At 51.5% G+C, this 25514-nt stretch overlaps 2 protein-coding genes across 2 annotated transcripts; one reads left to right on the forward strand and one right to left on the reverse strand.

The window, feature by feature from the left end:
* Nucleotides 1-253: 253 nt before the first annotated feature.
* Nucleotides 254-14420, reverse strand: C2 (complement C2). Its single transcript, XM_057794549.1, has 18 exons — nt 14324-14420; nt 13975-14202; nt 12658-12843; nt 11618-11794; nt 11432-11530; nt 11039-11172; nt 7060-7198; nt 5696-5836; nt 4099-4188; nt 2290-2430; nt 2079-2173; nt 1875-1992; nt 1619-1784; nt 1436-1512; nt 1222-1313; nt 961-1087; nt 822-871; nt 254-680 (listed from the first exon to the last, which is right to left on the reverse strand). The coding sequence occupies exons 1-18, from the start codon at nt 14367-14369 to the stop codon at nt 507-509; spliced, it is 2280 nt and encodes a 759-aa protein (XP_057650532.1). The 5' UTR covers nt 14370-14420; the 3' UTR covers nt 254-506.
* A 7997-nt stretch (nt 14421-22417) lies between these two features.
* On the forward strand, nt 22418-24577 carry Zbtb12 (zinc finger and BTB domain containing 12). Its single transcript, XM_057794550.1, has 2 exons — nt 22418-22437; nt 22894-24577. Exon 2 carries the CDS (start codon nt 22914-22916, stop codon nt 24291-24293), a length of 1380 nt encoding a protein of 459 aa, XP_057650533.1. The 5' UTR covers nt 22418-22437; nt 22894-22913; the 3' UTR covers nt 24294-24577.
* The last annotated feature ends 937 nt before the right edge of the window (nt 24578-25514 follow it).

Below are 25514 nucleotides of genomic sequence, written 5' to 3' on the forward strand. Positions count from 1 at the left end.
TGCTGAGCTGCCAACTGAGGAAAGAGAAACTATCCCAGCCCCATTTCTTTATTGACCAGGTGCCAGGACTTCCCTTGCTGAGCCCTTAGCCCCCAGACCCTCCCAGCAGGCCCAGACCACCCCCTTAGAGGCCAGCTTCCCAGGGACTGTGATGGGGCAGAGTCCAGCCGCTGTTTGTTCAGCAGGGTCTCTGACCTTCCTGGAACCTCCCTGGCCTCCCCACCCCCAAGACATACGACAGGTCGATGTGGAAATCACTGTTTTTATTAATTTCATAACTGGGAAATTCCGTGTGAGAGTGAGAAGCGCAATCCATGCACTCTAAGGAAGGTTTGCACACAGGCAGGGCAAGGCCGCTGGACAGGGGTCCCAGTACAACCCTGGGGATTCCCCACCTTTTGCCACTGTCTCTGGGCTCCTGGGGCCCAGGGTTTATGTACCCAGGAGTGAGGACACTCAGAGGTTGTGGCAGAGGGGTCAGAACAGTAAAGGACTTGGGGACTATGTTAAAGGGGCAAAAAGTTGAGGACTCCATCCAGGTGCTGACGCAGCCAGGGCTGCAGGCGGAAGAGATTGATGTGGAAGTCTCTGGGCTTCACACCCTGGGGGGGCTTCCTGCGCGAGTTTTTGTTGGAGGAACCTTGACAAGGGTCGTAAAGACCCCAGCTCACCAGGCCCACCTGGAGGAAGAGACCCAGGGTTGGACAGTGCCAGCCCTACTCCAAGACTCAACCCTTCTGTTCCTCAAAGGGCTCCCACCCGACCCTGCAAGGACTCACACCCTGCCTGGCAGCCAGCCCCCTCCAAGCCCCACTCCCCACCTGGAAAAATCTGTATCTCCGCTCAAGGAAAACCGCGCCCCCAGATTCTCCTGCAGGGAAAGAAGGGACAAGAGACAGTGTCACCCAGGGCAGATGTGACGGTAACATCTCCCTGGGAGTGCAGGGAGGGCTTTCTCACCTTTGCAGGGACTGTCATCCTGCTCCATCCCACTGCACAGGAACTGGTCTGTCACCACCTCACTGGCGTCCGTCAAGCTGGGGAAGGCGTTTTTGTTTTCGGAGACGGCCTTGATACAGTTTGTCCGCTGCAATATGAGGAGTAGGAGAGAAGAATGCCAGGAGACTTTAAGCAGAGCAGCAAGGCCCTGGAGAAGGGGAGACTCCAGGCAGGGCTGGACATTCTGGAGTTGCCCCCGCAGGATCCCTTCTGAGCTCTCACCTCTGGTCCTGTCCTGAGGTTGATGTTCAGTTTGTTCCCATTCAAAGCCACAAAATGTGCAGGAACCTTCTGCTGCTGCAGAAGTTCAGTCTCTGACGGCGGGGAGGAGGCAGTGTCAGCACAGGCTTCCTTACCCAGAGCCCCTGCATCCAGCCTGAGGTAAGGACTGCAGCCCAGGCCCTGCCAGCACAGCCAAGTTCTGTCCCCAGCTCACCATGCTCTCTGCAGGTGCCCCCTTGGGATCTCCGAAGAGCCATGTTGGCCTCCACAGTGCAAGGAAGGCAGATCGGCCTGGGGAGAAAGGTGACCGTCACACAGGCCCACCCTCAGTATCCCCTCTGGTACTTTCCAGAACGCTGTCCTCTGTAGGCTGCCCTCCCAACCCGGGCTCAGGCACCTGGCATGGGTGGACATTTTCACTTTCTGGGTCAGCTTCAGCAGGGCAATATCATCAGCGTAGAACTCAGAGATGCCCTGGCTCTGCTTTGCATGGACGTCAAACCCTGGGGCAATCAGCGCCTTCTCCACGAGGAATTCTTTGCCATAAGGAGAGGTGGGATCCCCTGGGGACAGCGGTGGATTAGGGTGAACCAGAAGAGACCAAAGATTGACGTGAACAGGTGGTGACGGGCCGGCTGCAGCCCCTGACTTACCCACGGTGACCCTCCACAGGTGCCGGTCCTCCATCTGGGTACCATGGAAGCAGTGAGCTGCTGTCAGTACCCACTGGTCAGAGATGAGGGACCCCCGGCAAGTCTCCTTGCTCTTGGGCTACAGGGAATAGACAACAGTCTGGGTTGGCTGTTTCTGGCTGTTTTCACCTCTGGGATCCAAGCCCTGCCCCTCCTTCCCGATACCTTAAAGGTGACATGCCAAGGTGTCCTCTCCTGGTTAGAGGCATTGACAGACATGTTCCCCACCCCACAGATGGTGTCCGTCAGCTTGGAGACATCTGTGGGCGAAGGCGGGGAAGGAGGTGGTTGACGGGTACGGGTCCAGGCTGGCACCCCGAGCCCCCGGCTGACTCCCCACTCCGCTCTCTGCGGCCAGCATGTACCCAGCACGTACCCAGCATGTGCTCAAAGACCTGCTGCACGGCCTTTGCGTCCTGCAGGATGAAGGCATGCCTCTCGCCATCCTTCTTGGACGCCAGCTCGTTCAGTTCTTTCCAGTCCACGTCCAGGTTGCCCACCCCAATAGCATAGATGTCTGAGGGGAAGGAAGGAAGTCACGAGAGCCTGTGGCCGAGAGCCCACCCAAGACGTGAGGCAGGTACCTGAACTCCCCGAGACAACAAAGACCTGAATTAGACAGACTCTGCCTCCTCCATCCCTGCCTGTCTTCCTCTCCTCCTGCCTCCATCCCTGGACCCCAACCCTCACAGCCTCTGAGAAGGCCCTCAAACCCACAAGCACACCCTGCTCAGGCCTCTGCCCCAGCGGTCCACATGGCTCTTCAGTGAGGTCTTCTAAGTTTGCGATGCCCCAGACCCTGGCACGCCCTACCCATTCGGCTTCACTTAATGGCACTGGGTACCTATCACTAGCAGGCTGAACAACTGCCTTGTTTACTCTGTGTATTGCCTACAGGGGGTAGAATTGTGTGTCCTAGAAGAATGTGTTCAGGTTCCATTGTGAATGTGACCTGCATTAGAAACAAGGTTTTTTTTTGTGGGGGGGGCGGTGTTGAGACAGGGTTTCTCTGTATAGCCCTGGCTGTCCCGGAACTCGCTCTGTAGACCAGGCTGGCCTCAAACTCATAGATCCTCCTGCCTCTGCCTCTCAAGTGCTGGGATCAAAGGTGTGTACCACCACTGGGGAAACAGGCCTGGTATTACCAGCACTCAGGAGGTGGAAGCAGGAAGATCAGGAGTTCAAAACCAGCCTCAGTTACTTAGTGAGTTAGAGGCCAGCCCAGGCTTGTCCCAAAAATAAAACAAAAGAGGGCTGGAGAGATGGCTCAGCCGTCAAGAATGCTTGCTGCTCTTCCAGAAGGCCTGAGTGTGTTCCCAGCACCCACGGCCTGTAGCTCCAGCTCCAGGAGCAGCAAGGGCACGCACACGCATGCGGCATCCGTTCACACAGACACACATCTACAGAGACAGAGATAAATATATTTATACTAGGAGTAGACAGAGGGCTGGGGAATAGTTCAGTGGCAGAGTGCTTGCTTTGTAGGCACAAGATAATAAATACATAGGAAATTTGGACCCAAACATAGCTCGCTGGACACTGTGAAAACAGGACAGAAAACGGGGTGAAGACAGAGTTGGAAGTTGGGGTCTTGTGGCTACAAGCCAAGGACACCTGCAGCCACCGGGCCTCTACATAGCAAGACCCTGTCCCCCCAAAAAAAATGCAATTGTTTTCTGTCATAGATCAGTACTTTGTGGTCACCCTGAACCTGAGAAGTCATTTGTTCCTTAGCAGCCTGCCAACGCCTCACCTAAGTGTCTCCTGCTGAAGGGGCATGGGAGGGGACAGTCCCTACCGGGAACCTAGGCCCTTCTTCCTGCAAAGTTTCCTGAAACATGAGATGGTAATGGCACTACGGCGGACAATGCTGAGCATTCTCTGCACCAGACCACACTTTCATCGGCACCTTCTTCCCCTTCCCACCCGCAGAAGCGGCTCCGGTGCCGACAGCACCACTCAGGACAGAAGAAGCAGCAGCCCACAGTCCAGCCCTCTGGAGATGGAACCGGAGTAGGGACCATAGCCAGTTTGGTACCCAGGTCCTCCATGTGATACTCAGCCACTGCCACACAGAACTACCCGGAAACCCTTATGGCTCAGAGCCAGTGCTCATTCTCACCGGAACCCCCGGCAGAAGAGCCCACCCCACCCTACTAGTAGCTTGGATGGGGCAGAGCCTTACCCAGATAGTCGTTCCTGTTCTGGCCGATGTCCAGGATACTTCTGATGTTATCAACTGCTGGCTTGGGAGAGCCACCCATGTTGGACTTTCCTAGACAGAGAAGGGATTGAATGCAGAATTTCTCACAGCTCTGGGAACACGGGGAACATTCAGCCATTTTAAAACACACCGTTTGGGGCTGGAGAGATGGCTCGGTGGCTCAGACTACTTGTTGCTCTTGCAGAGGACCTGGGTTCAGTTCCCAGCACCCACATGGTGGCTCACAACCATCTAGAACTCCATTTCCAGGGGATCCAGTGCCCTATTCTGACCTCCAAGAACTCTAGACTCACATATAATGTACATACATACATACATAATACATGCAGGCAAAACCAAATAAACACATGAAGACAAACCGTTTCTGTAAAGCAAAGGAAACAGCAGAGAACAGAACGTGAGTGGGGGCAGCCTTTACCAAAGGAACTGCAGACAAGTTTTAGAAAGAATTGGAGAAACTAGGTGCTAAGAAAATAAAACTCCCACCGGGTGGTGGTGGCGCAGGCCTTTAATCCCAGCACTCAGAAGGCAGAGGCAGGCAGATCTCTGTGAGTTCGAGGCCAGCCTGGTCTACAAGAGCTAGTTCCAGGACAAGCTCCAAAGCTACAGAACAAAGCCTGTCTCAAAAAACCAAAAATAAATAAATAAATAAAAATAAAACTCCCAATCAATAAATGAGCAAAAGAACTGAATAGACAGTTTTCAAAAAAAAGAAACACAAAGGCCCATAACTATTTTTAAACGTGTTCGGTGCCCTTACTCATCAAGGAAATGCAAATTAAAACTACATTGAGACAACCATTCCACCCAGTCAGAACGGCTGACACCAGCCAACCTCACAACCAGTCTGGAAAGGATATAGAGAGAGGAGCCCTCTAACTGCCAGCCAAGATGCAAAGTTACGTACAGCGGTGTGGACATCATGCCAGACATTTTTCAGAAACATTCAGAACAGAGCTACCGCATGCCCCAGCTGTTTCACTCCCGGGCATGTGTACCCGGAGAACTGCACATCCTTCGGGAGGGATGTCTGCGCCCTCATGACTGTTGCTGCCTAATTCACTAGAGCAGACAATTGGAATCAGCCTTGTTGCTCACCAACAGGTGAGTGGATAATGAAAATGTGTGTGTGTGTGTGTGTGTGTGTGTGTTTATGGGATAGGTGTTGTGGCACATACTTGTAATTCCAGCCACTCTTGCAGGCAGGCTGAAGCAAGAAGACCAGGATTTCGAGGTCAGCCTGGGCTACAGAGTAAGAGCCAGAGTCTTAAACAAAATAAAATTAAGTAAGTAAGGCATGGGTGTATACATCTTTCATCCCAGAACTTGGAAGACAAGACAGAGGCAGGTGAATCTCTGTGAGTTTGAGGCTGGTGAGGTCTACATAGTGAGTTCCAGACCAGCTAGGGCTACCCAGAGAACCCTGTCTCAAAGCTAAACAAACAAAAAGACCACGTGAGTCCCCCAGTGGCAGAAAGATAACCAGAACACAAGACCTCAGAGCCTGTCCTGATGCTGCCCATTGTTGCCGACCTCTAGCAGCGAGGGAGACACCCACCGTCTGTCAGCAGGATAATGGCGTGGCGGATCTCATGCCAGGCAGAGGTCGCCAGGTTGAAGCGGGCGATCATGTTATTCATCATGAGGTAGACGCTGTTCAGAGCCTTGAGAATGTTAGTCCCAGAGGCGTTTTCATGATCTGGAAATGTGCCAGAAAAAAAATCTCTTGAAAACAAAAACGACAAAAACCCTCTACCTGACTGGGACTGGGCATCTCTGTGTGTGAGAGAGCCAGAAATGCAAGGAGTCAGTGTGTCTGATAAGCTCGGATACCTTGTATATCCACCTTAGAATGTTCACTGCAGAATCAGATATGATGGTGCAAGTCTGTAACCCTAGCACTCAGAAGGCAGAGGCAAGAGGATCTCTGTGAGTTTGAGGCCAGCCTGGTCTACAGAACAAGTTCCAGGTCAGCCAGCACTACACACTGAGACTTTGTCTCAAAAATTACTTAATTAAATACAAACGGAAAGAGCTTGTGGTGCAGCTGTCTGGCGGCACCCCGACACGGTATGCGTAGTTTTACACGGTATGCGGGCGGGTAATAAAAGCTCTGAGGTGTAGAAACTGGAATCCTATCGTTACCCTTGGACCCAAGTGCCCGAAGAATGAAGAAATGTGCTGGGTGGTGGTGGCACATGCCTTTAATCCCAGCACTCGGGAGGCAGAGACAGGCAGTTATTTGCGAGTTTGAGGCCAGCCTGGTCTACAAAGTGAGTTCCAGGACAGCTAGAACTGTTACATAGAGAAACCCTGTCTCAAAAGAAGAAGAAGAGGAGGAGGAGGAGAAGGAGAAGGAAGAAGGAGGAGAAGGAAGAAAGAAGAAGAAGAAGAAGAAGAAGAAGAAGAAGAAGAAGAAGAAGAAGAAGAAGAAGAAGAAGAAGAAGAAGAAGAAGAAGAAGAAGAAGAAAAGAGTACTTAATATCTCTCTCACTCTTTCTCTTTCTCTCCCTCCCTGTCTCCTCCCCTTCCTCCCTCCCTGCTGTCCCTCTCTCCTTGATGAAGGGTTTCATGTAGCCCAGGCTGGCCTCAGTTTCCATAGGTAGCCAAGGATGACCTGGGATATGAGCAACACCTTCAGGCCCCTCCCCTCTGGGGTCTCAGCAGTTGCTCTGCTCGGTCCATCCTCTACCACCCCACCTCCTCACCAGATGACCTCCCCACCAGATGACCTCCCCACCAGATGACCTCCCCCACCAGATGACCTCCCCACCAGATGACCTCCCCACCAGATGACCTCCCCCAGCAAATGACCTCCCCACCAGATGACCTCCCCCACCAGATGACCTCCCCACAAGATGACCTCCCCCACAAGATGACCTCCCCCACCAGATGACCTCCTCCTGCAGATGACGACCAAACCTTTATAGCAGACTTTGTCCAGACTGCTGATCACCTCTACCCCATCCTGGGATTTCTCATTCAGGATGGACATGATGGTCTTGGGCTCGGAAGCAAAGGTGATGATAGCAACGCTGACCTTGATCTCAAAGCTGAAGATCTGTAGAGGGCAGGAGAGAAGTGGTATGGGGCAGGTGAGGCGAAACCAGACAAGAGCAGGTCCCAGAGACACCAAGAGCTTGCGCTCGGCTGACCGGCGAGACCCTTGGTGAGAAACTCAGGGGACGGCGCACACCAAGTATGTGCTCCTAGCAGACCCCTCCTCATTTCACCCACACATCAGCCCAGTGGTGGTCCGTGACGAGCATGCCCATCTCACAGTTAAACTGAGCTGTGCTGCTTCAGCCTGAACCATACCACTGAGGAGAGTGTAGGGCGGACCAGAGTTACTCATTTGAAGGTCTAAAACAGTCCTCAGAACACACACAGATCCTGTTTAAATGCAGATGGGGGCAGAGCTAAGAGCATTTGCTGTTCTACCTAAGTTCCAATCCCAGAACACGGCTGGATGGCTCACAGATGCCTGTAATTTAACAAATGCCTGTAATTTCAGCTCTAAGGTATCCAGTGCCTGTGTCTGTCCTCCCAGGACGTGCGTACATACACACATACACACACATGCACGCACATGCACACATACACACACATGGCATTCACTCACACAGTCACAAATACACACACACGTAAATAAAAATTAAAAATAATAAAAATAAAATAAGCTGGGCGGTAGTGGTGCATGCCTTTAATCCCAGCACTCGGGAGGCAGAGGCAGGCAGATCTCTGTGAGTTCGAGGCCAGCCTGGTCTAGAAGAGCTAGTTCCAGGACAGGAAACAAAAGAGCTATGGAGAAACCCTGTCTCGAAAACAATCAAAATAAATAGGGCTGGAGAGATGGCTCAGTGGTTAAGAGCATTGCCTGCTCTTCCAAAGGTCCTGAGTTCAATTCCCGGCAACCACATGGTGGCTCACAACCATCTGTAAAGAGGTCTGGACCATCTGTAAAGAGGTCTGGTGCCCTCTTCTGGCCTGCAGACATGCACACAGACAGAATATTGTATACATAATAAATAAATATTTTTAAAAAAATCAAAATAAATAAATAAAAATAAAATAAGATGGAGCTGGGAATAGAGACAAATCCACGGCAAGGCAAAAGGATCAAAATTCAAGGTCAGCCAGGTGGTGGTGGCGGCACACACACTTAATCCCAGCACTCGAGAGGCAGAGGCAGGAGGTAGATCTTTGTGAACTTGAGGTCAGCTTGTCTACAGAGCAAGTGCTAGGACAGGCACTAAAGCTACAGAGAAACCCTGTCTCAAAAAACAAACAAACAAAAGTATTGGGCCGGGTATGGTGGGGAGAGGCAGGCTGATCTCTGTGAGTCTGAAGCCAGCCTCGTCTACATAGTGTGTTTGTTCCAGGACATGGTTCTTGTTGGTGCTGCCCTCCTCGTGTGTGTATATGTGTGTGCACACACGCATACATGTGTACGTGCATGCGTGTTTGTGTGTGCACGCGCGCGCACCACACATCTTGTTGGAGTCAGCCTCTGACAAGTCTGTCTGCTCTGTGCTGAGAACTCCAGGGAAGCAACCAGTGTCCAGCAGTTCTGCCCTGCTCTCCATCCGCCTGGGATTACAAATACCTCTATGGCATCTGACAAATTTTTTCTATTCGGATTCCAGAGATCTGCAATGAGATTTGTGCAACAGGTGCCTTTACCCATGAGCTATTTTCCTAGTCGTTTGTTGGTCCCATGCTGTCCGAGGCTGGCCTTGAGCTCCTAACATCCTGTCTCTACCATATCTGTCTTGGGGTATGAAATTATTGGCTTATATAGTACTGAAAACAAACTGATATTAGCATAAAATCAGACAAGAATACCAATGAAACCAAATGGAAAACTGGATATTAATCCACACACTATGAACACCTGATTTTTGACAAAGAAAGAAGCAAAAAAAAAAATCAAATGGAAAAAAGAAAGCATATTTAACAAATGGTGCTGGCATAACTGGATATCAACATGTAGAAGAATGAAAATAGATCCATATCTATCACCATGCACAAAACTCAAGTCCAAATGGATCAAAGACCTCAACATAAAGCCAGTCACACTGAACCTTTAGAAGAGAAAGTGGGAAGTACACTTGAACTCATTGGCACAGGAGACCACTTTCTAAATATAACTGCAGGAGCACAGACACTGAGAGAAACAATAAATGGGACCTCCTGAAACTGAAAAGCTTCTGGAAAGCAAAGGATACAGTCAATAAGACAAAATGACAGTCTACAGAATGGGAAAAGATCTTCACAAATCCCACATAGGACACAGGGCTGATCGCCAAAATATACAAAGAACTCAATTGTTCATTAAAAGAACAAATAATCCTATAAAAAAAATAGGGTACTTTCCTAAACAGAGAACTCTCAACAGATGAATCTAAAATGGCTGAAAGATACTGAGGAAATATTCAACATCCTTAGCCATCAGAGAAATGCAAATCAAAGCAATTCAGAGATCCCATCTTACACCTGTTAAGAATGGCCAAGATCAAAAACACTGATGAGTTGGGCAGTGGTGGTGGTGGTGCACACCTTTAATCCTAGCACTCGGGAGGCAGAGGCATGTGGATCTCCATGAGTTCAAGGCCAGCCTGGTCTACAAGAGCTAGTTCCAAGACAGGCACCAAAGCTACAGAAAAACCTTGTCTCGAAAAAACCAAAAACACTAATGACAACTTATGCTGGAGAGGTTGTGGGGAAAAGGGAACACTTCTGCATTGCTGGTGGGAGTGCAAACTGGTACAGCCCCTTTGGATGTCAGTGTGGCAATTTCTCAGAAAATTAGGAAACAACCTTCCTCATGACCCAGTAATACCACTTTTGGGTATATATCCAAAGGATGCTCAATCGTGCCACAAGGACATGTGCTCAACCATGTTCATAGCAGTGTTGTCATAGCCAGAACCTGGAAACAACCTAAATGCCCCTCAACCGAAGAATGAATAAGGAAAAAGTTGTACATTTACACAATGGAGTACTACACAGCAGAAAAAAAATAATGACATCTTGAAATTTGCAGGCAAATGGATGGATCTAGAAAACATCATATTGAGTGAGGTAACCCAGATCCAGAAAGACAAATATCATATGTAATCACTCATAAATGGCTTTTAGACATAAAGCAAGGAAAAACCAGCCTATAATTCACAATCCCAGAGAACTTAGACAACAATGAAGATCTAAGAGAGACATACATTGATCTAATCTTCATGGGAAGTAGAAAAAGACAAGATCTCCTGAGTAAATTGGGACTATGGAGATCATGGGAGAGGGTAGAAGGGGAGAGAGAGGTAGGGAGGGGAGTAGAGAAAAAGATATTGCTGAATAAAAACAATTTTTTAAAAAAAGAAATTATTGGCTTAATAGTATAAATATGACTTCAATTTTTGAAATTATTGGTTTAATCAGGCAGTGGGGGCACACACCTTTAATTCCAGTTCTTGGGAAGCAGAGGCAGGAGGATCTCACAGAGTGAGTTTCAGGACAGCCACGGCAGCTACACAGAGAAACTCTGTCTCGAGAAATGAAAGAAAGAAAAAGGGAAAGAAAGAAAGAAAGAAAGAAAGAAAGAAAGAAAGAAAGAAAGAAAGAAAGAAAATTTATTGACTTAATAAAAATAATGATCATTTAACAGAAGTGCCCCGTAGGTTATCTCTCTGGAGACCGGAGCTATGGATGACGGATCCCTGAAACGCCAGAGCTGAACTTTGCTCCTGTGTGGTGCCTCCGGGCACCCAGCCCCGTGCTTCAGACATAGTAGGTGTCCCAACACATTTATGGAATAAAGATATGATCATATACACTCAACTCGTGGTTCTGGGACTCTGAGCAAGGGCTGGGAAGGAAGGACTGCCCACAGGTCTGGATTCCTCACCCTGTCCACCATGAGGGAGGCACTCTCCTTGAAGATCTCAAAGTCTTCTTTGGACACACTCTGAGAAGCATCAAGCAGTAAATAAAGGTTCAGGTGTCCTGAGCGCTGGATTTGGATTCTACGGCCCAGATTTTCTAAATAAAACAGGAAACAAAGTGTTTAGATGCCCACCCACCCTGCGCTCAGACACCAACTCCACCCCTGGCTCAGTCACCCAGCCCACCCCCAGCTCAGTCGTCCACCTCACCCCCGGCTCAGTTGCCCAGCCCTACCCGACCCTGGCTCAGATGCCCACCTCGACACTGTGAGACAACAGGGTCACTCAGCTCCCAGCATCCAGGTAAACTACCCCTCTCCTGCTCCATCCAGGTCCCCTCTCCAGTACTCACTCACCTGTCCTCTTTTGGATGGGATTGGTGGCTCCAAGCAGGCTGGTGAAGGAGGTGCCTAGGGCAGAGACCACATCCTCGGGGAAGTCATAAGAGTACAGCTCTGTGGGAAGAGCCGCAGGAGGTCAGCCAGGACCAGACCTGGGTGCGGAGTCCCAGGAGAACACCGGAGAACACGGAGGGTACTCACGCCGGCAGATCGGTTCTGTCCCGCTCCACACCCCGTCGCTCTGACACTCCCGCTCCGCAGAGCCAGTCAGCACCAGATTTAAGGAGGAACAGCGGTATCTGACCTTGTCCCCAAGGTCAAAGCGTGAGCCTGTCCGCACTGTGCCCACTGAGATGCCCGGGTTGGGGCAGTGGCCAGCTGCAATAGAACAACAGGTAAGGATCTGGCAATGTCTGCAGCTCACCGCCTTGTCCTTCACACCATGTCCTCCTTTAGACACCAGAAGCTTCAGACTAGAGTGTGGTGGAGACCTTACCTAGCCCTCAGCCGCCCCTGGAGCCCTCCAGGCCTGACCCTCAACTCTGAGAGGATGTGGAACAACCAGAACTCTGTTTAAACAGCTGGAGTGTCCACTGAGGGAACCCTGCATAAAGCTGAGTCTGCCAGCTTATCACTCCAGAGGATGAAGTCTGTGAGAGACAGTTCCCAAACCTCAGTCTTCGTAGCCCCAAACAGACACCACTCAAATACTTAACAGGGCATGAATAATACTTTACAATACAGTCATATAACGGAATACTGTACAATTTTAAAAAGAGAGAAGCATGTACTCTCGTGACAACATTCATAACTCTCAAAACTAAAGTACTGAACAAAGGAAAATGTGATGGGGTCTGGAGAGATGGCTCAGCGGTTAAGAGCACTGACTGTTCTTCCAGAGGACGTGAGTTCAATACCCAGCAACCACATGGTGGCTCATAACCGTGTGTAATGGTGGCTCTATGTAGACCAGGCTGGTCTCAAACTCAGAGATCCACCTGCCTCTGCCTCCAGAGTGCTTGGATTAAAGGCATGTGCTGCTGAATAAATACATATTTTTAAATTTTCCTACTATGGAGTTTGGAATACAGCTCTCTGGTAGAGGGCTTGCCTGGCATTCCCGAAATCCTGGATCCCATCCCCAGTCTCACACACCAATTGCATCCTTTTAATACAAAGCTTCTGAGGCTGCAGCCCGACCCCACCCCACCCCCATGCAGTCCAACAGTAAGAGCACTTACCCCCATCATCACATACAGCTGTCTCTCCATCCCACATGCCATTGGGGCGACAGTACCGCACAGGTGAGCCCCGCAATGTGAAGCCATCCTCACACTGGAAGCTCAGGTTGCCACCCACAGGGTGGGACCCCAGCCGAGGGGTGTATATGCCATTCTCAAAGGAAGTCGGCGCTGGACAGCGAACCGCTGGAGGGAGAGAGAAGAGCTGGAAGCTAGGTGTTGGGGAGGGGTCTTCTGTTAGAACCCGAGACTGGCAACTGTCCTGAAAACATGGGAAGAATTTGGGGCAGTGCAGCCCATAAATCTCAGGACTTGGGCCACTGAAGCTCAGGTCCCACTAGGCTATATATGGTGAGTTTGAGGCAGAGGCAGGTAAATCTCTGAGTTCTGAGTTCGAGGCCAGCTACATCGAGAAACTGCGTCTCAGAACCACCGCCCCCCCCAAAATCAGAAAGTTGGGGGTGCATACCTATAATGCCAGCACTTGGAAGGCAGAGGCTGGTAAATCAATTACTTCAAGGTTGGGTCTAGCCTGGGCTACAAAATGACATTCTGTCTCAAAAAACCCCCAAAGCCAAACATGGTAGCTCACGCCTGTCCAGCCAGCATGGAGAGGTGGGCTTGGGAAGCAAGAGCTTAAGTTCAGCCTCAGTGAGTTCAAAGCTCACCTTTGAAACCAAAGCAGACAGAGTTGGCAGGCTCAACACAAAATTGACTAATCAAAAAACAGCTGGGGAAATTAACTCAATAGGCGTGCTGATCAAGCATAGTAAATCCCTCATTACCGTTTGCAACACCAAAGAAAACCCAAAAAATAGATTGCAGTTTTAGGCAGTTGTTTGACTACTGTCGACTTAAAACAGTTCATTCTAACTGACTGATAAATAAATGCCCCCCTCAAGGTCTTTGGTCCCCCAGTCTCTCACCAAGGACTAAGACACTCAGCATTCATTTATAATGGCCAGTAATCCTACAGTTGATTTTACCCGAAAAAGTTTGTCCTTACTAAGGACAGTGGGCTTTTTCTGGGTTTGCTCGTTTGGTTGGTTTCTGTGGTTTTCTGGGGGGTCTTTGTTTGGGTGAACTGTTTGTTTTTTGGAGACAGGGTCTCATTTCACAACCCTGGCTGGCCTAGAACACACCATGTAGACCAGGTTGGCCTCAGACTCACAGAGATCCACCTGCCTCTGCCTCCCGTCCTCCCTCTGCCTCCCGAGGGCTCAAATTAAAGATGAGAGTCTCAACAACCCGTGTTTTCCGGTATTTTGAAAGCCCCCCTCTCTCTCGCCAGTCCCCAGGAACCCCAGACAGACTCACGTTTGCAGACTGCTCTAACAAACCGAGAGGATCGCTGGGTGAAGGGCGGCGTGCCCGATCTTGGGGTCTGCCACTGCCCGTTGCTCTGGCATCTTCTCCAGGCTGGGACTGGGTAGCTGCCCAGCGGACAGGAGTAGGTGAGGAGGCTCCCAGGGGCCCAGCCATGGCTGAGGGTGAAAGTACCACCAGAGATATTGACATTCTGAGGACAGGAGACAGCGGCCAGGCCTGTGGGTGTGGAAAAGGAAAAGCAGCCCAGATGAAAGAGGGGCAAGAAGTGGCTGTCTCTGGACCCAGCAGCACCTGCCACGCCCACAGGGCCCCAGTAACCTCGTTCCCTGCCTCCTACCTGGGCACAGCCACAGCAGGCAAAGAAGAGTCAGCAGAGAGGCCATGCTGTCGGGACAGGAGAACCGAGAGCCAGGGGAGAGAAAAGGTCATCTGACTTCCCCGAAACCACCACTGGCTGAGCAGGCTGCCAGAGAATCAAAAGGCAGGGAGTGGCGAGGGCATGGTCAAGGGGAGAAAAAGAAAAGGAGAGGCCACAACAGAGACTAGGGATTCAGCTTTGGGGGCAGAACCTTTGCCTTGCTCCTTCATTCCAGGACATCACAGTCAATAGATTGTGGACATTGCTCCTAAGTGGGTACACACCTAATACACACACACACACACCACACACACATACCATACACACACCACACACACACATACATACACACACACACCACACACATACCATACACACACCACACACACACAAATACACCACACACACACAAACCACACACACACATACACACACACCATACCACACACATACATACATACACACACAAATACACCACACACACACAAACCACACACACCATACCACACACACGATACCACACACACACATACATACACACACACCACACACACCACACACACACCACACACACATACACACACATACACACACACACCACACACACATACATACACACACACCACACACACATACACACACACACCACACACACATACACACATACATACACACACACCACACACACACATACACACACACCACACACACACATACACATACCACACACACCGCACACACACATACACCACACACAAACCATACCACACACATACCACACACACACACCACACACACCACACACACACACATACACACACACACACACACACTAAAGCACACCTAGTCTTGTGTGGATCGTGTTAAGCACACAAACCCACAAACCCTGTACAAAACATTTTATTTATGCTGCCTCACTTCCTTTGGAGTTGGCCCCAGGGATCTGCTTCCCTGGTCGGGTGGGTCCTGCTAAGACGGCTTCTGAGGAATCGAAACTAATCTTTTCAGAGCTTCTTGGCATATGGGGAGATTCTTGGAATATGGCATATGGGTCTTTCCCTGAAAACAGGGTTGAAAAAAAAAAACAAGCAGTTACTTGCAAAATTGAGAAGAATGCTTAGAAGATTTTTTTGAACATCCAACAGATAAAATTCCCAACTTGTTAAAAAAAAAATTGGGGGTTAGGTAGTCAAAAGAATGATAGTATTTTCTAATTTGAGATACACCTTTTTACTGGGAAAAAAACTTTCTTCATACAATATATTTAGATATATTTTCCCCTCTGAGAATCCAGACTGACTTAGAATTTGCTGAGTAACTGAAACTGGCCGTGAACTTCTGGTCCTCTTGCCTCTGTCTCCTAAGGGTGAAAGCTACAAACGCAGGACATCCAGTCATGGGAAATTAGTTTATTCCTTTCAAGGCAGAGTTTTACTATGTAGCTCTGGCTGTCTTGGAACTCGCTCTGTAGACCAGGCTGGTATTGAACTCACAGAGATCCCCCATCTCCGCCTCCCAAGATTAAAGATGTGTGCCATTATGCCCTGCCCAGACATGGAGAATTTAAGGCAACGTATTAGCCTCCTGTCCGTCATAAGCTTATAGTTACTGTTTCTGCAATTACACAAAGTCAAGATGAGCACCCTCCCACCTCCCAAGAAATCTGTCAAATCAGCAACAAAAGGATCATTGCTTTCTATTTTTTCTGTTTCGTGTATGTGTGTGTGCACGTGTGTGTACATGTGTGAGTGTGTGCATGCGTGAGCTGTGCATGTGTGTGTGCATGTGTGAGTGTGTGCATGTGTGAGTGTGTGTGCATGTGTGAGTGTGTGCATATGGGAGTATGTGTGTGTATAGCATGTGCACATGTGTTTGTATCTCTGCAGGTCAGAGGACAATCGTAAATGTGACTCCTCAGGCCCCTTCCACCTTTTGTTTGAGATGTGGTCTCTCACTAGCCCAGAACTTTGCCAAATAAACTGGACTAGCTCACAAGGGACCTTCCCGTCTCTGCTTCGGACGGCAGTGAGATTATTCTTAACGTGGATTCTAAGGCGTCCTACACTTGCAAGCATTTTACCAACCTAGTCCTCTCTCCAGCCCCCCATTTTCTTTTTTTTTTTATATTTATTTATTATTTATACAATATTCTGTCTGTGTGTACGCCTGAAGGCCAGAAGAGGGCGCCAGACCTCTTTACAGATGGTTGTGAGCCACCATGTGGTTGCTGGGAATTGAACTCAGGACCTTTGGAAGAGCAGGCAATGCTCTTAACCACTGAGCCATCTCTCCAGCCCCCAGCCCCCCATTTTCTAGCGCTGCTCTTAAATTTGCTGCATAGTTGAGTATGGCCTTGAATTCCTGACCCTCCTGCCCACCTTCCCAGTGCTAGGACTACTGCCGCCTTGAGGAAGCTTTGCACCCTCCCCAGAGGCTGCCTTGTAAACCCAGATGCTAGGCTCCACACTGAGCCTTCTGACATTGTCCACTGTGCTGGCTTCTTAAGGGGTAAACAGGAAGCTGAGAAGGGGGCTCCTGGGTCTCCCACATCTGTCCTTGACCTGCTATGAGGAGTCACATCCACGTCAGACAACAGTGAAGCCCGAGAGTGCCCACCTGCACATCCACATCCGTTCTCCCAGGGAGCTCCACGTGCCGAGGGCTGGAGGGGCTCTTCTCCGCATGGAGAGGGACATGGTGACAGGGTGGTGACCAGGCACCGGCTGGGAAAGGTTAAATGTTGCAGCTGCCCCACACCCTGCCTTACCACAAGCTCTGCTCTGGATTTTGCTTCGGTGAGGGGGACCCGGCATCTGCTCTACGTTTTCAATGGCATACTGTCCCAAACATGGACTACTCTCCTCCCCTCTCCCCAGAAACTGCTCTGGAGCTCCTGTCCTTGCTCCCCCACCGCTTCACCCCTGCCAGGGCTGAGAAGGTAGAGTCTCCAGAAAGAGGGGACAGACATCCACGCTTGCTTTCCTTCAGGGCACATATAAGGGTCTGCTCCAGCCCCGTGGGGCAGCGCGGTGGAGGGAATTTTTGGCTTAAGATGGCCAGGATGTGCAGGCTTGGCTTGGCACATTAGTTAACAGTTCGTCAGTGTCACGCCTGGGGCCTGTGGGAAACGCATTGAGAACACAATTAGCACCCAGAGGGAGAGAGTCAGCCAGCTATGGGGGCACACGCCTAGAATCCCAGCGTTCAGGAGGCTGAGGTGAGAGAATTGCAGATTTAAGAGCAGCTTAAGCTACTTAGTGTTTGGCTGGGGGCTTCCCCCCAGCTCCTGGCATAAGCCCCCTCCCCTGGGAGTTGCCTCAGTTCAAACTCCACCTCCGAGAAAGCCTACCAAATGGTGACCCCTCCCCAGGGCGGGTCAAGACAACTCCCATGGGCTATTTAAACTGCCCCTGCAGAATGAACACATGGTCTCCCAGTTTTCCGTGGTTCTCTGTTTCCCTCTCCGTGTTTTCCCTGGGGGGAGGGGGTCACCCGGGAGTGCTGTCATGAATTAAACCTGGGTTTTTTTCTAATTTGGTTTGATCTGGTTTGATTTGGATTATTGCATTGGTGGAGAGGTTTGTCAGCCAAAGAAAAACACTTAACACTTAGTACTTCAGTCCAGAAAAGGAGAAGACCCACATGTTATTCTATAGACGTGAAAGGGTGAAGACCCACGTGTTCTCCTATAGACGCGAGAGGGTGAAGACCCACACGTTCTCCTATAGACGTGAGAGGGTGAAGACCCACACGTTCTCCTATAGACGTGAGAGGGTGAGCACCCACGCGTTATCCTATAGACGTGAGAGGGTGAAGACCCACGCGTTCTCCTATAGATGTGAAGGGTACTGTACCGAGTCTGGGTCCAATTTCAGAGGACCAACACACAAGCATGTGGACAATGGACTATCACATGGCTTCTCAGCCCCTGAGGCTCATCTGTGCAGACAGACAGAATACGGACAACAGATGACGTCATAGCACAAGTGGCTGCTGCCATTTGTAAACGGAGAAAAGGGACCGTGTGGGAGACAGAAGCCGGACCTGCTCCTCACTCTTCCTTAGTTTGCTGTGGGTATCGGCTGTCGTTGGCAATGGTGTCGTGATGCTGGGGATCTGGCACAGACTTTGTACATGCTGGGCAGTGTGTATGTCTGAGTTCTACCCCAGCCTCACATATGCCCTGTATATGAGCAGAATTTCTCTGGAAACCTCGGGGAGAACCGGGGCTGGAAAACAGGCTGAGGGGGGAGAGTTGCGTAAATCTCCAGGTTTTCTGCCTCTGGTGTTTGAATGATATGAGGTTTCTCATAGCCCAGGATGGCTTCAGATTCTCTATGTAGCCTTGAGTGCTGGGGTTACAGGCATGCACCATCACGCCTGAGGTATGTGACGTTGGGACAGGACCCAGGACTTCCTAGCGCTAGGCCAGTGCTCTATCAACTGAGCTGCATCCTCGGTCCGATGTAAACTTTTTGTTGCTTTGTTTTTGTTTTTGAGACGAGGTCTCTCTATATCGCCCTGGATGACCTGGTTTCTCCTGCTGGTTCTCCTGCTCCCAGCATTCCTTGGTTGCTCGTTCTTTGTGTAGGGTTGAGGCCTCGTGGGCTTTCCCCATCCACTTTGGTATGCCACCTAACAAAGAATAGCAAGTGTCCTTAACATTTGACTGTTTAACTGTTGATCCATCTAGCCAGTCAAAACACTTGTCATTGCTACTGTGTGTGTGTTTTGGGGGGCTACCCGCATCATGGCAGGAGAGTGGAAGTCGACTTTCAGGAGGTTGGTTCTCAGCAATCGCTCTTCCTCCCCGAGCCATCTTCTAGTATCCTCAGTATCCTCTCGCTTTTGATCCCAGCACTCAGGAGGCAGAGGCGGGAGGATCTGGTCTACATAGTTTATTCCAGGACAGCCAGGACCACGTGGAGAAAACCTGACTCGGAAAACAAACTTTACAGACTCTCAGAATGTGCATGTGAGTACAGGTACCCAAAGAGGCCAGAAGAGGGCGCTGGACCCGGGCGCTAAGAAAGGAATACCAACCCTTCCCATCACTGAGCTATTCCAGTCCCTAGACTTTCCTTCTTTTTGTATGTTTGTTTTGGGACAGAGCCCTGCCTGCTCCAGAACTCACTAGTAGACCAGCTGATCTTGAACTCACAGAGATCTGCCTCTCCCAAGCACTGGAATTAAAGGCGTATGCCATCGTGCCCACCTCTAAACTCTCGTTCTATTTTTTTTTAGGGGGGGGGCAATTTCAAGACAGGGTTTCTCTGTGTATTCCTGGCTACCCTTGAACTCGCTCTGTAGACCAGACTGGACTTGAACTCAGAGATTTGCCTGCCTTTGCCTTCTGAGTGCTGGGATTAAAGGCAGGTGTCATGAACACCCTTCTTAATTTGACAGTTTTTCCTATTACTGCTCAGTGAAATATGAACTCTTCCTTTTTATTTTATTTTATTTTATTTTATTTTTTGGATTTTTCGAGACAGGGTTTCTCTGTAGCTTTGTGGGGCCTGTCCTGGAATGAACTCTTCCTTTTTAATCTTTTTTTTTTTTTTTTTTTTTTTTTTTTTTTTTTTTTTTTTTTGGTTTTTCGAGACAGGGTTTCTCTGTGGTTTTGGAGCCTGTCCTGGAACTAGCTCTTGTAGACCAGGCTGGTCTCGAACTCACAGAGATCCGCCTGCCTCTGCCTCCCAAGTGCTGGGATTAAAGGCGTGCGCCACCACCGCCCGGCTTCCTTTTTAATCTTAAGATTTATTTTACGTGTATGAGTGTTCTCTGTGTGTGTGTGTGTTTCCATCCACACGCGAGTGCCTGAAGCCTGCAGAGGTCAGAAGAGGGTGTTAGATCCTCTGGAACTGGAGTTACTAATGGTTGTGAGCCGCCATGTGGGTTCTGGGAACTGCACTAGGGGCCTCTGCAAGAACAAGTGCTCTTGACAGCTGAACCATCTCTCCAGTTTGGTAAGGAGAAAAAGAAAAGATGAGATAGAAAAACAGAAATTTTAAATTAAAATTCTTTTAAAAGTATCATCTTGCCAGGTGGTGGTGGTGCACGCCTTTAATCCCAGCACTTGGGAGGCAGAGGCAGGCGGATCTGTGAGTTTGAGGCCAGCCTGGTACAGAGTGAGTTCCAGGACAGCCAGGGCTGCACAGAGAAACAAACATGAAAAAACAAACAAAGAAAAAAAGAAAAAAGAAATCTGCACAGTCTATTTCCCATGACAGCAAAGAGAAAGGGTGTCGCCTTAGATCTATTGTATCCAGTGTGTGTCAGGCTCCCTAGAACCTTCTACCAGCCTGGTGAGCTTCAGGGCCTTTAGGTCAAAGAGAGACACCAGGATTCAGAGAATTAAATAATTTGCCTGAAAGCGCTCTCTTGTGCGGTAGACAGTGACTATGGCCTTAAACAAGGAGTACCATACACAAAAGCAGACGCTGTCCCTTAAATCCACCCGACCCAACTACAGAGTGAGTTGGGTGAGGGCGCAAAAGTCGGAGAAATTTAAAAGGAGAACCAGAGGCTAACGCACGGCTCACTACTCTCCACCCTTCTCGGGAAACAGCATCCCTTGGGTTTGGGTATTCAGTTAAGTCTCTGAATGAACTTTGTATGGGCGGATGCTGGTCCAGCTGACAGAGAATGACTTCAACAGCCAGTCATTTATTGCCTGACTTTTATTTGCAAAACACAGTCCATAATGTAATTCCTGTAATCAAGAAGTTAGTCTTGGGAAGGGGGCAGATACTGGACACTTTAAGTTTCAAGCAGTTTAGCGTCCTCGGAGTCGAGAAGTTTCCTGGGTGGTGTAATAAACAAGCAGCGGCGTCTTCCTGGAGGAACCTTGGTAGTTTGGAAAGCCACTGTGGGTATTTGGGGTGCCCAGAAGCCCCAGCCCTCACGGGGTGGTTAGCTTTTAAGACAGGTATCAGTAAAGTCGTACTCACACTGAAGTTATGGAAGTGACAAGGAAAGCCAGGTGCAGAGTAGAGAAGTAGTTGAGGTCCGGGGAGCCCCTCTCTGGAGGAGAGGCTGTGGATCAGAAGGGGTGGTGCAGGGAAACCGTAAAAATGGCACACCGGCACCAGTATAAATAACAGCGTCATTTGCAGAATTAGTACAGGGTTAATTACACAGTGGAGGTGAAGTGCACCAATCTCCCACAGCACGAGTGAGAGCTTGGCCTTGGCAAGAAGTTAGAGTGGATGAAACAGAAGGGAGGTTGAGTGTGCGTTTAAGTAACTGTTCTGAAGCGGGGCAAGCAGGGATGGCTGGTTCATCTGGCTGTGTGGAAAGCGAAATTAGCTTCTAGATCAGGAGGACTGCGGCAGACACTAGCTTCAAAAGACTTGGAAATGTCTGGAAGCGCGGCCTAGGAACTGTGCCCACATTCAGCGGAGGATGCACCCGTGGGCAGCCGCGATCCATGGATCCGTAGGCCACTAGCAGGTCCGAGGCCCTGGGAGGTGCCGACTCGGCACAGCTGGGCGGCAGCAACGCCTTGCTCTAGAGCAGGTGGCCGCGCAGATTGCGCAGCTCCAGGGGAGCGCGCGCGCTGGGGGGACGCGGGGCGGGCGGGGCGAGCGGGGGCGCGCAGGGGCGCGGGGGGTGCTCCGGGAGCCGGGGCGGGCCCGAGCGCGCGGGCCCTGGCACGCACGCGCAGATGGGCCGCGGGCCCCAAAGGCAGAGAGGAGGGGGAGCGTGGAAGGGGGGTGGTGTGGAGCGTATTTCCGCTCTGGCGGACAAATAATCCTGGCCAAAGGGGAGGCACGACTGTCCAGCCCTTTAACCGCGTGGGGGTGCCGGGGAGGAAAGGGGGGTCGGGGAGAGGGAATCCTGCTCCTTTAATTCCCTCCCCTCTTCCTCCTCCCCGAGTCCTCGCGGACGCTGCGCTGCGCGGGGCCTTGGAACACTCGGCACGAGCTGCCCCCGCCCCTCCCCCTCCCGCCCACGCGGAGCCGGCCCGCGCGCGCGCCCCGTGCACCCCCGCGCCTGCGCGCTGCCCAGGCCCTGCCCGAGTGTGGGGGGCGCCGCCGGCCCCGGGGGGGTGGGGGACCAGGGGGGAAAATCAGCACGCGGAACCGGGCCAGGTGAGAGGCGCGTGCACCCAGGGTCGTGAGTCTGGAGGGGGGGGCGTGCCACGGAGAATCTGCGCGTGGGAGGGGGGCGTGCACGACCTGTCCGGACGGCGGGAGGACGTGAAAAGGGGGGACTCACAGCAGCGCGCGGCCCGGGCTAGAGGCGAGGCCGGTGAGGAGAGCCTACAACTGGGGGCCACCCCAGAGTGGCAATCCTCGGGTTCCTTACCCCCACCCACCCCTTTCTCCATTCTCCCATGGGCGCGCGGGCCGCGGGACTGGGGGGTGTGGACGCCGCTGCCCCGCCCCCGGGAACCACGCCTCCCTCCTCGGAGGGACCGCGCCTCCTCGGAATTAGGGAAACTGAGGGAGGCGCGCCAAGCCTGGGGAGGTGGGGATGAGGGGTCTGGAGCCTCGGCTTCCGACAGCCAGAGACCTTTGTCTCTGACCGGTTTCCTTCCCACCCAGGGCAGTCCACTCCCGCCACAATGGCCTCTGGGGTGGAAGTCTTGCGTTTCCAGCTGCCTGGCCACGAGGCCGCTACGTTGCGGAACATGAACCAACTCCGTGCGGAGGAGCGGTTCTGCGATGTGACCATCGTGGCCGACAGCCTCAAATTCCGTGGCCACAAGGTCATCTTGGCCGCCTGCTCACCGTTCCTCCGGGACCAGTTCTTGCTGAACCCCAGCTCGGAGCTGCAGGTCTCGCTGATGCACAGTGCACGCATTGTGGCGGACCTGCTCCTCTCTTGCTACACGGGCGCCCTGGAGTTCGCAGTCAGGGACATCGTCAACTACCTGACGGCTGCCTCCTACCTGCAGATGGAGCACGTGGTGGAGAAATGCCGGAACGCTCTCAGCCAGTTCATTGAGCCCAAAATAGGCCTCAAAGAGGATGGGGTCAGCGAGGCTAGCCTCGTAAGCACCGTCAGTGCCACCAAGTCCCTCCTCCCTCCAGCCAGGACCCCAAAGCCAGCCCCGAAACCCCCGCCCCCACCTCCTCTACCCCCTCCGCTCCTAAGACCCGTGAAGCTGGAGTTTCCGCTGGATGAGGACCTAGAGCTGAAGGCGGAAGACGAGGACGAGGACGAGGATGAGGATGTTTCTGACATCTGCATTGTCAAGGTGGAGTCCGCCCTCGAAGTGGCACACCGGCTCAAACCCCCTGGAGGCCTAGCAGCGGGTCTGGGCATCGGGGCCTCTGTGAGCAGCCACCTCGGGGAGCTGGCCCAGAGTAGCGTGGCCCCCAACACTGTAGCCCCACCGCAAGGTGTGGTGAAGGCCTGCTATAGCCTGTCAGAGGACGCCGAAGGGGAAGGCCTGTTGTTGATCCCAGGAGGCCGGGCCAGTGTGGGGGCCACCTCGGGCCTAGTGGAAGCAGCAGCAGTGGCCATGGCTGCCCGGGGGGCGGGGGGCAGTCTGGGGGCAGGGGGCAGCCGGGGACCCCTGCCTGGGGGCTTCTCAAGTGGAAACCCCTTAAAGAACATCAAATGCACCAAGTGCCCGGAAGTGTTCCAGGGCGTGGAGAAGCTGGTCTTCCACATGCGTGCGCAACATTTCATTTTCATGTGCCCGCGGTGCGGCAAGCAGTTCAACCACAGCAGCAACCTCAACCGCCACATGAACGTGCACCGCGGTGTCAAGTCACACTCGTGTGGCATCTGCGGCAAGTGCTTCACACAGAAGTCCACGCTGCACGATCACCTCAACCTGCACTCGGGAGCGCGGCCCTATCGATGCTCCTACTGTGACGTGCGCTTCGCCCACAAGCCAGCCATCCGGCGGCATCTCAAGGAGCAACATGGCAAAACCACAGCCGAGAACGTGCTGGAGGCTGGCGTGGCGGAGATCAACGTCCTCATCCGCTGAAGGGCCAGGAGGCTGGGGGTTCCTGGGCTCAGGAGAATTGGGGGGCGGGGTTCTGGGGCAGGCATACATCTTGAGAGAGAAGGATTGGAGAGAAGACCTTGCCTCAAAGAGCAGAAGAAACAGATGGAGCCGGAGACAGGGTTGACAAGGCTGAGGGAATATGGGGTCCCAAAGAAAGATTTCTCATTGGTAGAGGTGCACAGTGTGGAGGGAGAAAAAAAAAGCAAAGGTGGAAAGTTTGGAGAACAGCTCTTTCCTGGCTAAAGCTGCCCAGGGGGGAGATTCTAACGTTTCTTGAGGTGGGGTGGGGGCGGGAATTGTGGGGGGATTGGCAGGATGCACTTTTCTTGCTCCTGATTAGAATAGAGCACAGGGAGACGGGATTGGTAGGGGAAACAGGTATGAAGTCCCAGAAAAGGACGGGGAAGCGGTTCTTGCATGCTGGGGAAGTGGGACTCCGGAAATGAAAGAAAATCTATGTGCCAGGTAAGAGAAGAGGGTGGGCAACCTGGGTAGGAAATGAGATGAGGGGATACAATAGCAAGGACAGTGACTAGTGGAGGGGCGGGGGGGCAGGGCACTTAGGAAAAAGGACAGGAGGAAGGCTGATGGGGGGAGGGAGAGGAGTAGAGACATACAGTATTTTTTAAGAAAACGTATTTTTTAGGATTTTTTCTGGAGTTCGGGGTTTTAGTTTTTCTTTGTTTTTCCATAAAATAAAAAACAAAACTTTTTTTCTTTATGTTCTGGCAACTGCATGTGTATGACTACCCACCATAGACAGCCTCTCCCAGAGCTAACGACTGCAGCCCCGTGCCAAAAGGAGACCAGCCTCAGGCGGGGAGTAGGGACATGCCAGTGAGCTCTGGTCAGGAACACGCCCTCCTCCAGTTGGGCAGCCTTAACACCTAGTGAGGGCATAACCTCTGTGTGGTTTGGTACCAGTGCCAGGCATGAACCACAGGTGCCAGTGTACCCACTGAGATGGCAGGCAGACATCAGTGTCTGAACACGTCTGTCTGTGGCAGAAAGTTCGTGTTTTAAGGAAAGCTGAAAAATCGGCTAAACTTAGCTTCGAATGCCTAGAAGACTACAATTCCCAGAAAGCTCTGAAAAGTTCTTCTCCAAAGAGAACTACAGTTCCCATAAGACTTTGAATTGGCCTCGGGCCCAATAACAACTACCTACCTGTCCAGTAATGTCTGTGAAGCCGGACAGGTA

The sequence above is a fragment of the Chionomys nivalis genome, chromosome 19 (assembly GCF_950005125.1).
Source record: "Chionomys nivalis chromosome 19, mChiNiv1.1, whole genome shotgun sequence".
Classification (NCBI taxonomy): Eukaryota; Metazoa; Chordata; class Mammalia; order Rodentia; family Cricetidae; genus Chionomys; species Chionomys nivalis.

Excerpts from the sequence above, each read along its gene's own strand:
- Zbtb12 (XM_057794550.1), top strand. The coding sequence starts at position 22,914 with ATGGCCTCTGGGGTGGAAGTCTTGCGTTTCCAGCTGCCTGGCCACGAG.
- C2 (XM_057794549.1), bottom strand. The coding sequence starts at position 14,369 with ATGGCCTCTCTGCTGACTCTTCTTTGCCTGCTGTGGCTGTGCCCAG. Across the intron at positions 11,795-12,657 it reads AGCTGTATGTGATGATGGGG|CTGGCCACTGCCCCAACCCG; the intron begins GTAAGTGCTCTT and ends GTTCTATTGCAG. Across the intron at positions 11,173-11,431 it reads TCCCATCCAAAAGAGGACAG|AAAATCTGGGCCGTAGAATC; the intron begins GTGAGTGAGTAC and ends TGTTTTATTTAG.